The 10,746-nt window shown below is 35.0% G+C and overlaps 1 protein-coding gene across 2 annotated transcripts; it reads right to left on the bottom strand.

The window, feature by feature from the left end:
• Positions 1 to 4,114: 4,114 nt before the first annotated feature.
• Positions 4,115 to 9,180, bottom strand: LOC110879518 (probable transcription factor KAN4). 2 transcript variants are annotated; one of them, XM_022127989.2, is made up of 6 exons: positions 6,965 to 9,180; positions 6,772 to 6,848; positions 6,388 to 6,424; positions 6,120 to 6,261; positions 4,615 to 4,714; positions 4,115 to 4,502 (listed from the first exon to the last, which is right to left on the bottom strand). In XM_022127989.2, exons 1-6 carry the CDS (start codon positions 7,488 to 7,490, stop codon positions 4,371 to 4,373), a joined length of 1,014 nt encoding a protein of 337 aa, XP_021983681.1. In that variant the 5' UTR covers positions 7,491 to 9,180; the 3' UTR covers positions 4,115 to 4,370. The 2 variants fall into 2 exon arrangements, with proteins under 2 accessions (XP_021983681.1, XP_021983682.1); XM_022127990.2 differs by having other exon boundaries at positions 4,615 to 4,711.
• Positions 9,181 to 10,746: the final 1,566 nt, after the last annotated feature.

Raw genomic sequence — 10,746 nt, 5'->3', positions numbered from 1 at the left:
ATATGCCATATACCAAAGTCTAGGGACTAAACTTGACAAAAAAAAGAAAGAGTTTGCGCAGCCATATTGCGCCGCGCCCCGCGACGGCTGAAGGCCTCTCCCTCCGCGGCCCGCCATGGCTTGTAATCCGCAGAATGTATTTCCCAGCTCGTGGATTGGGCAGTTTTGTGCTTTCTTTGGCCTTTAACACTCACCTAATTGCATTAAATTATACCTAACTCAAACCCTAATCCATCCACTATATAACCAACACCTCTCACACTCTATTTCCACTTTACACACCATCTAATCACTCTCAAAACACACTCTAATCACTCAATTTCTAGAATTTGGACAGAAACTTCAAGGCATTTTGAGTGAATTCTAGCTCACTTCTACAACCATTTCTTGCTCATTTCTTCTTCTTTAACACTTTGATAACCTCTAGAAAGGTTTTCACAAGATTACATGGGTAATCTAGGGTAAAACCTCACCATGTTTGAGGTCCAAAGTGTGTAAACTTTCTGTTTTGTTTTTATATTCTTGTATGCTTATATTCTTGTTAATAACTTGGTGGAATTTTATACCCACCAAGCTCACAACCAAGTCTATGGTTGTGGGTTTGTGTTGAGGTGATTACCATCAAAGTATAAGTTCAAAACTCTTATATTTCTGTTTATACATGTTAAAACAAGTGATGAAACAAAGCACAAGTCATCATCTTTCATATGATGAACTTGTGACTTGTGAAGTGTGAAAAATGGGAGCTTAGGCTTTCAAAACTAGCTCCACTCCTCCATTTTGAGACTTGTGTATAAACACTTAAGTGACTTACTAGAATAAAAGTACCTTAGCCCCGTCTAGCCTCCCTCACTTAGTTAATTCTTTTCATGATGTGTTGGCACACCGGGTTAGAGAGTACTTGGTCACTTGAGCTCATAATAGTTAGATTTATTCTTGTTATTCATGACCCTCCGAACCATTCTAGTGATGGTTTGTGTAGTGGTGAATCATACAATGAGGGTTCAACCTCCATGCTTGACTTACATGATACTACATGTTATCTATGATTGGACTTAGTTTAGGGATGATATTATAACTATATAAATACATATATATACATAAGAACATGGCTGATTTTTTGATAGTAATCAAGTCATGATTATTCGTCATAAACTTAGGCCATTATATCTAAGATTCTAAGTCATTTGTTATTGATTCTAATGGGCAATTTGGGACCTATGAAACCACATAACATAGTATCATAAATAAGTACTTAGAACTAGATAATACTTTTGTATACATACTTTTGATACTTTAAATTCTACATCCCGAAATCTTACCACTTCCTAAACATCATGTAACCTTACCATTGAATCCCTATTCACAACCAACTCGTCACTCACGGATAACCGGAAAGCGTGTGCAATATTGTGAGTACACTTGACCCTTTTACGCTTTAAACACACTTTTGGGTGTAACATGTTTAACTTATCAAAATACACAATTTACACAAACATATTTATTTACTCAAACTACCATACATGCTATTTGTTATACTTAGGTTTCATGCTAGAATACATACATGCTATTTGTCATTAAATTAGCTAGCCCACCTTAACAATTATAGCGCTATAGGAGTAGCACACCACCCGACGGGGTATTGTTAAGTTAACATTTTACGGTCTCGATTACTTCAGTGTCGAGGGATGCACATTATTATACATAACGGTCTCGTTCACCTTGGTGGCGAGGGATGCACATTATTCTCGTGGACACTTGGGTTTGACCTTTAGTTATGCATGCTAGTTCAACCTTGTATACAAAGTTGCCATGTTGGATTTGAGAAATTCTTTTATACTTGTGCTATGTATCTAAAACTTGTGTACTCACCAATACGTTTGTATTGAACTATGCTTTTAAAACATATTGCAGGTTTATGATGATGTTGATGATGCATGGAACTTAGTAGGATGCCTAGAAACACAATTTAGACTTTATATACTTGTTGTAATGTAATTATTTTGTTTCAAGTTGTTCTATTTGATTTCAAACAATGTAATTGATTCTTTTAGTAATGAAATGAAATTTATTATTTAAATACTTGTCGCAATTTAGAGTTATGAGTAATGAGCAATCTCATTTTCGTCTTACTCCGATGTTTCCGCCATCGGTTGGGGTGTGACATTCAGAGAAGGAGGAGGCTCTTCTTTGAATTCCAAGTGAAGACTACTCAAGATATAGGCTCTATTGATGTTGGTGGGAAATCTTCAGAATCATCTTGTATGACCAGCTTCCTTTTTCTTGAAGATTGAGCACTTGTTGTTTCCTTGGAAACTTCTAGTTTACTTTGAACTACTAGTTTGAGGGAAACTACTGGTTTTGTACCAGGAAGTTTACCAGTAGCTTTAGCAACAATTGGTTTTGTACCAGTTTGTGCTTTTGAGGATGATCTGGTTGTTGGTAGTGGTTGACAACCATCAATTTTGCCTGGTCAACTGTTTGAGTTTTTACTTCAGCTGTTTGACCAGGACCCTCTATCTGAGCTTTGACTCTAGCTGTTTGTCCTTAGGCATGAACTACTGCTTGAGCTTGAAGAGGTTTTCTTCTTTTAGCTTCCAACTTTGCAAGTGTCTTGGTCTTTTATATAACAATTGGGGGCCTCATATCAATTTTGATATTATTAGTGATCTTGACATCTTGCCTGGTAGCATGTTCTTCAAGTCTTTAACTCTTTATTTGACCTGTAACTAAGGCAATATTTAATCCTCTCTAATCTTGTTTGAACTTTGCAATTCTTTCAACATGATCCATATCACCAATATATATCCCTTTCTGTTTTCAACCATTCCTAGGGCTCTTGCATCATCAACTCTTTTTTTGGCAGCTACAGCTCTATCAGGAATCATGTTTGGTTTATCATCTTTCTTCTCCCCCCTTTTTGGCAACAATAGTTCCCTGCCTTTACATGAAGTGTTATAACCAGACCATAGTCTAGGGGCATTAGCTCCAAATACTTTGGCATGAAATTGATTTTGATAATATTTGAACATGGGTTCTATAGTATCTTTAAAGACATCGTGGAGCTCCCCTGCTGACAATGATGAGGTGGCGAAAACCTCACCAACAATTTGGCTTTTTTGTGGCAGGTGGCTTTTGTGGAGTAAGAGTGTTCAGTATATATGTAAGCTCCTTTTGTGAGGAGGCCAACTTTTGGGTACATTCTGCTTTAAGATGGAATTTAGCTTGGGCATTTTGGTGACCAACTCCTTGAGTTTAGAGTTCGCAGCACCCAACTATTTCGTCAAATCCTTAAATTGCTTAACTTTGGCATCATCCAAATTAATGGACTCATCTGCTCCCCCACTAGAGGTGGTTATCTCAATCGGTGTCTGTGGCTTTTAAGACACAAAACCACTTCTTGATGCCCCTTTTTCTTGGTATCAAGGACTTCTAACATTTTTTCCATCTAATACTTCAGAGGCATGGAGGATTTCAGTGACCATTGCCTGCAGGGTGGTCTTAAGTATGTTTCCATTGTCTTCATGTGAACCAATGGGTTCAGTAGGAATATTGGAAGCCACCTCTGCAATCATCACATCAGCATTTACCTGAGTAGGATGAGCCTCTTCCTTATGTGGGTAAGTGCTAGATACCTTTTATACCAGGGCTGCATTTTATAGCTCTATCTCTTTGATTTGTGGTTGAGATGTGCCCTTTTCATGGTAGACAGGAAGATCTGCCACCATGAGTATATTTTCAAAACTACTGGTTAGGTTGGTTGGAAGTACTAGAGACTCTGGTGAAGAAGTAACCACAGTAAATACAAGACAAAAAAAAAAGAAATAAATAATGTGCATTTAAGGGCCTTGAAATAGCACATATATCATGTGGTTTTGCAATAGTAGTCAATTTGAACGTTATGCATCTCAATTGCAGTGCTGAATATATAGACTTCTCATTGCCTCTTGTGTTTGATCGTTCAATCCAATAACTTCCACCGTTCACATTTCACAAGAAAAAGTGTTGATTCATTATTCATGTATGTTTTTGATCATGATGGTTTGTTGGTAATAACATAGAATCATAGACCAAACACAATTTTTGGAAAAGTCAATTGCTCAGACAAACAATAAGTGAATAAACAATTAACCTAATTAAGATCTTGAAAGTTAATTAAGATATAATTCATTCTGAAGATCGTTTGCTTCCATCTCTCCAGTTTCACCTCTACATGCTACATCATACAAAATTGTTAAAGGTTAACATAAACCGCCACACCAAGCAACATTAAACACTTCTTCGCTGCTTAGATAAACATTCATATGTTATTAAACAAATTAGACGGAGAACAACATTCATTTCTGCTTGAGGATCCAGTCGTCCACTTGCTAGTTTGGCCTTCCGAGGGTGAACTCAAGATTCGGTAACATACCTGATGACACTTGAGACTTAATCCTACTACAATTCTCCAACATTTTATGTTCTTCAATCAGGTGTAAGGATGTCTCATGTTCATCTACCTACACAAAAACAAGAAATGAATCATTAATAATAACTAATAATATTTTTATATACACAGATTTACTTATGTATGTATCACAAACTGAATAAAAATAGTTCTTATATTCATACCATTATATCAGTTCTTCCAAGTGTAGAACAATTTGTCGTATAATCTTGACTCGAGAAGCTTGAATCATATGACTCCATTGACAATGACCACGCTCCTCTGCTTAAAAATGTAGATTACATGAATGAGAGGGCATGATAGGACATACATGTATAATTTGAAAGAAAAGAACCATAATAACATGGAATAAAAAAACTTTATACCATCTAGAAAAATGCCATATCCTCATTTATGTTTCCTAATTGTTATTGACTTATTTCACTAATTGTCTTTATAACCATGTGATAGAAACCTGCCCTTCCAAATAATCACATGGTAGGTTCTTCATATCTATCTATACACTTAATTTGCCCATTATCCAATGTAGAGGTTAACTGTTTATATATCAGACAAGAAGCACCAATGGGGGTAAAACTCTGAATTTGGTCTGTTTGAAAGAAGAGAACACAGAAAGTAAAAACAAAATGGAATTCAAAACATGGATGTATATATTTTTTTGTTTATTGTTACATGACTGATAAAATTTCACTTTAAAATGAGAAAACTAAAGTGTTAAAACACTTAAATTAAAGTACGGAATTACTACTTTTTAAGTCATATTTAATGAAACCTGTTAACATATGTGTATGTCGGGGTGATACAGTTAATAGTTATGAATTGCCGTCCAAGAATTATTAGGTCAACAAAGGCAAGCTAATGTCTAATTTTACATTAAATGTTCTACCTAGCTCTCATTTAAAAAACTGTACGGTACATACAAAAATAGAAGCTAACTTATATACCCTATCTACCTCAGATTAGCTATATTAATTTTGTTAATGGTCTCTTGTTTTAGTGGCATCACGTGTTTATCCTTACAAAGTGAATCCGGTTCAAATCTCACAACACGAGTAATATGTGAATTTTAAAGGTGTGTCTTAATAAAAAGTATATTGACCCCAGTTTTATAAAAGTATACCCTAAACTTGGATAAATGTTCTCCAAATGACACCCTTTAACCCTACTAATATAACTCAGAAACTTGTGCCATTTCCCTTGACTTTTCTTTTCCTCGAGATCATTTACATTGGCAATTCAACATCCATTGGATAAGCCATCCTGGTTGTTTTTAATATAGAAGAATAATTCTTCTAAAATATAAACAACTAGAAATTTTAATCAAAATAAGTATTAATGTATTGGTTATGTTAATATAGAATAATAATACTACTTAAAAGTCGGCAGGATATTTACCATATATTTTTTATTTTTCCTGTCAACAAAGAAGGACAAGATGCTTGCTAGATCAACATTCAACACAATATTCATTAACCAACAAACACTATGCATTTATGTGCGTGTTTCTGATATGCACTTATTAGATGCCTGTTTTTAAGTCAATTTGGCATCATATCCGATATATGTTCAAATAGGTAATGATGATGAACCAAGAAGATAAGACAAGCGAACAAAACTTGCTGAGTAAACTGCAAATATGTACTCATCAGGGGCACTCACACACACTAACCTTGGGGATGTTTGTAGTGTAGTCGGTGGGTTGGGGTTGTTAGTATCATCCATTTTCTCATCAAACGTTGACATACCCCCCTCCATTTGAAGTAATGTCCTTGGAGTCCTTGGATTTATCATATCCATGTCCGCAAATCCAGCTACAAACACATTCATACACCACTAATCAATTGACTGTAGCTTATAAAAGTATAAAACTATACATCATAACCAATTAATTGAAATATATGATCTTCATTGTAGAAGAAAAGATCCAAAATTTATACCTGCTCCTTTGTCAGTGCTCTTCACTGTTCTATACATCTGCATGAATATATCCCACAAACATGTGATGAGTAATAATAATTGCAAGAAAAATGTTCCCCTTTTCAGTTTCCGTTTTGTCCTCCCCCCACTGCCTTCCCTTTCATAGCAAATTTTAACATCTAATAAAGTATTAGAGGGACATGCATGTCTGCTCTCCTTTTTCCCTTTTTCTTTCTATAATTTTTCTTTTATAATATCACCACTTTTTGACCAAAATGTCAACAGTTTCATGATCAGAAATCAGATTGTACAAAAAAAAAAAAGATAAGATGCATGTAAAAAGGTTCTTTTGTGACAACTCAAGGTGTGATGTTGTACATGAATTAGATAAGAAGGATACACACCTGTAGATGACTCTTAACGTGAGCAAGAGTTAGATCCTTCACATTCATTAACTCCAACACTGATTTAGGGGTAGCTCCTGTCACATTTTTATAAAAAGTAACCCCACATTACTTTTAATTAACTCCTTGGAACAAGTTTAACAAAGTCAACATTAAAGAAAAAAATGGAATCTGAATTTGAAACAAAACATACTTTCATGGCCACCAAGGAGTTGAACTGCATGAACAAAGTGAGCGTGTAGCGTCGAAGTCCATCGCATACGAGGCGCCCGAACGATCCTTCTAACACGGGTACCCATCCTGGAACTCCTCTTAAACTCATGGCAGTAGTTTTGAGGGTGAAGATAATGTTGATTTCCATACTGATGTTGCGTAAGAAGACTATTTCTTTGTAGATGCAAAGGCATCATGGGATGATGTGAGAGAGCTGGATCGAAAGCGCCCATATTCTCGATCCCCAAGCTCAACCGAGGCTGATGATCAAGCTGCAGTCCATGGGTAACAAACCCTCGCACATCCACAGCCGGTGGCTGGTAATACTGTTGGTTGAACACGTTTATACCATTTTCATGGCTTAAATCGCTACAGCTGCTGTTGGAATCAGTGGTGGGTGAGCTGCAGTTTGAGATGTTGATACGATCGGAAACCGGTGGACTGATCTGTAAGGATAGATCAGGCAAAGTTGTTTTCATTGAGGTAGTTCTTGAGGCCAGAAACATGGAGTTGAAATGAGTTTTTAACAAAAGATATAATGAAAGAAGACAGATTGGATGGTACGTGTGTTTAAGAAAGGTTTTTGAGTTGTGATTATATCATGAGTGCCTTATGATTAACCTTTTGCATTGTCTTTCAGAGAGAGAGAGAGAGAAGGGTTTATCAGTAGTAAAGAGTGTGTAGGCTTTATCAGTAGTAGACTTGCAGTAGGTTAGGTTTGAGGTTTGACGAAGAATTGGAGAAAAGGATAGCTTTATGTAAGAGAAGACCAGAAAAGAAAGGTTTTACTTTAAATTATTTTATTATTAACAGATTTATGAAGGGGTTATAGGTTACAGATATCAAGAAGAAGTTAGTAAATAGTAAGTAAAAAAGATGAGAATATCATAAAATGAGCAGAGAACCAGAGGGGGATCACAATGAAGGTGATAGTTAAGCAAGAGAAATTATAATGTTTCTTCAGAAGGAATGCTTGGTAGTCGAGAAAACAAAAGCTTGAAAAAGATATATTGAAAACAATTTCATAAAATTTGTGAAAATATAAATAATAATATTTTATTATATACGTAACAACAACTACAAGTGAGTGCCATAAACGTCAAATTTGCTAGAACGTTAAACATTACAATTCATATTTGAGGTACAAGGAAAAATTAGACATTATCTGGAATTCAGATCGAGTTTGAACTTATGTTGCTGAAAATATTACATTCTTTTTATGTATTTCAACACAATATTTACATGTTTGAGAGGCTTTTTTTTATATTATTAATATAAACAGCCAACAGGTGCATTCTACTAGGCCTTTTCTATGACATTTTACATAGAATATTCTCTAATATCTTTCTTTATTTCCTCAAGAGTAATTGATGTCCTCAGAGAACCATGTTCTCAAATCGTAATGATGAAGGGGCAAAAAGATGGCTTGTGTACGGGACCATTTAAGAATTACAGGAAGCACAAATTGGAAATATCAGAGAGCACACCCCACCATGACAAGTTTAACGTAATTTTTACCCACAACACCTTTTTTTTTTTTTTTTTTGGTTTTACAAAGGGGCCATCTATCAGTGTCAGATGCTAACATTTCAGCAAATAAATGTTAAGATTCAAAATTGTCAAAATATGAGTATTTTGTTTGGTTATATATTTTATTTTTTCTACACACTTACGTTTGTTTTCATGAATATTTATAATGAACTACATCGTTAATTTGAATAAAAAAATCTATATAGGTACGCAAAATAACATGTAACTTTCAAAAACTTGAGTGTGTAACCAACAAATTTGCACACTGGAAGTTTAGAAGATCGTTTCTATTCTAGTAAAACCATATTAAATTCAACATTTCTCTCTACGTCCTATACCTCATGACCTACCTTCACTATCACTCTATCTACATCTATTAGCTAAACTATGTCACTACTAGAAAACTAGGCAATTGCGACCAAATTTTGCGACTAACATAAGACGGTCGCAAAATTAGCGACCGATTTGTGACTAAAACCAAAACAATCGCAAAATTAAAGACCAATCCAGATTTGATCGCAATAAGGTCGCAAATTTTGTGACCGAATTTTTGTGGTCGGAAAACAGTCACAAATACGAGAAAAATATAAAATAGCAAAATTTACGACCGTTTAAAGCAATCGCAAATAAAAAAAACAAAAAAAAAAAACAAAAAAAAACAAAAGTTGCGACCGTATAAAACGGTCACAAATACGAGAAATATAATAAAAAACAAAAGTTGCGACCATTTAAAGCGGTCGCAGATACAAGAAATAATAGAAAAAGCAAAAAATTATTCATTAGTGTTTAGGGTAAAAACTGCAAATAGTCATAAGTTGTGGGTTAAAACTGTCAGTAGTCATAAGTTTAGAAGCTTCAATCAGACGATCATCCTCGTTCATCAAAACAGATCTGCAGACCTGTTAATCTTTCATCATCCTCATCTGCGACTCACGGTACATCTGTGACTCCGGCGATCTTCCTCGTCATTCATCGATCTGATACCGTACATCTGGTATGTGTTACTCTTCATTTCCTTTAATAATCCGACTCAATGTTAGCAATCCGACGACTGATTCAAGTTTGAAACCATGTGTTAAATCCGACGACTGATTCCGAATACGTGGTTGAAGAAATCATCTCACCAATCTAATTTTGAGGAGATCTGCCGCTAGAAGAAATCCTTTCACTGATTTGATTTTGGCGACACCGATCTTCATTTCCTGTAAGGTTAGGTTTCGTCTATAAGGTTATATCATTGTTAACGGTTCAGATTCATGATACTGTATCGAATTGCTAGCGTTAGTCAACTATTAGATTGAGTTTTAAATTAGGCTTTAAAGAATTTAAAACTATTGGCTCTGTTTTTCTTTTTGTGTGTTCGTATTCAATTATGATTAGTAAAGTGAAAGTAGGATAAACAGTTTATTCGAAAATCACATTGAATTCAGATCTGAAAAGTTTGAATAGACCTAAAGCGAAAGCTGAAGGTTTTTTGAATTTTTGAAAACACACTTCTTCAATTCAAAACAGTTTCGAACTGTTTCGGTTGATTTTCGATCAAGTTTCGTATCATTTCGGTGTGTTAATTGAAGTTTTCAGACAGTTTTAATCGATTTCAGGTTGATTTCGGTTATAGGATCTTGAACTAAAACTGAAAAACGAACTGAGCTGCAGATCTGAATCAGAACAGATGTGTTGTTAAAAACGAGTTGAATGTCTGATTGGTGTTCAGGTTATTATTGTTCAGATCTGAATAACATCTCGATATCATAGATTGTTGTTGATTAGCGGCTGATGTTTTTTAGTGGCTGAAAGAAATCTGAATCTTAGTTCGACATAACTGAGTTGCAGGGTGATAGATAATCGAAAAAGATTGTTTGTGTGTTGCTAAAAAAGATTGTGTGGCTGGAAGTTTAAGCGACGAGTTTGAGTGTTGATGGCAGCGTGAAAGTGCAGTTTTTTTGATGTTTTGAGTAAACTGTCTTTATATCTAGTTGTAGATTGTTTGCTGTGATAGTTGTGTTAGGATTGAGAGTTGCTATTGAAGTTTATTCGAAAAAGTAAAGAAAAGTATTGAGTTCCAGATTGTGATTATTAGTGACATCTTGCTTAACTTTGACGAAGAAGATTTAGAGTGACTTATCTTATCGGCTTAATTTTTGTTGCTTTACTTTTTGATGTTTCTGTAAATTCTGTTTGTGCTTGAATGTTTCTTGCAACCTTTGATTACTTGGTGAAACTGATTGAATT

Source organism: Helianthus annuus, chromosome 9 (assembly GCF_002127325.2).
Source record: "Helianthus annuus cultivar XRQ/B chromosome 9, HanXRQr2.0-SUNRISE, whole genome shotgun sequence".
In the NCBI taxonomy this organism is placed as follows: domain Eukaryota; kingdom Viridiplantae; phylum Streptophyta; class Magnoliopsida; order Asterales; family Asteraceae; genus Helianthus; species Helianthus annuus.
Note: the sequence above shows the minus strand (reverse complement) of the source record. Positions and strands in the feature narration are given on the sequence as shown.

Excerpts from the sequence above, each read along its gene's own strand:
- LOC110879518 (XM_022127989.2), bottom strand. The coding sequence starts at position 7,490 with ATGTTTCTGGCCTCAAGAACTACCTCAATGAAAACAACTTTGCCTGAT. Across the intron at positions 6,849-6,964 it reads ACTCCTTGGTGGCCATGAAA|GAGCTACCCCTAAATCAGTG; the intron begins GTATGTTTTGTT and ends AAAATGTGACAG. Across the intron at positions 6,262-6,387 it reads GAGCACTGACAAAGGAGCAG|CTGGATTTGCGGACATGGAT; the intron begins GTATAAATTTTG and ends ATGTGTTTGTAG.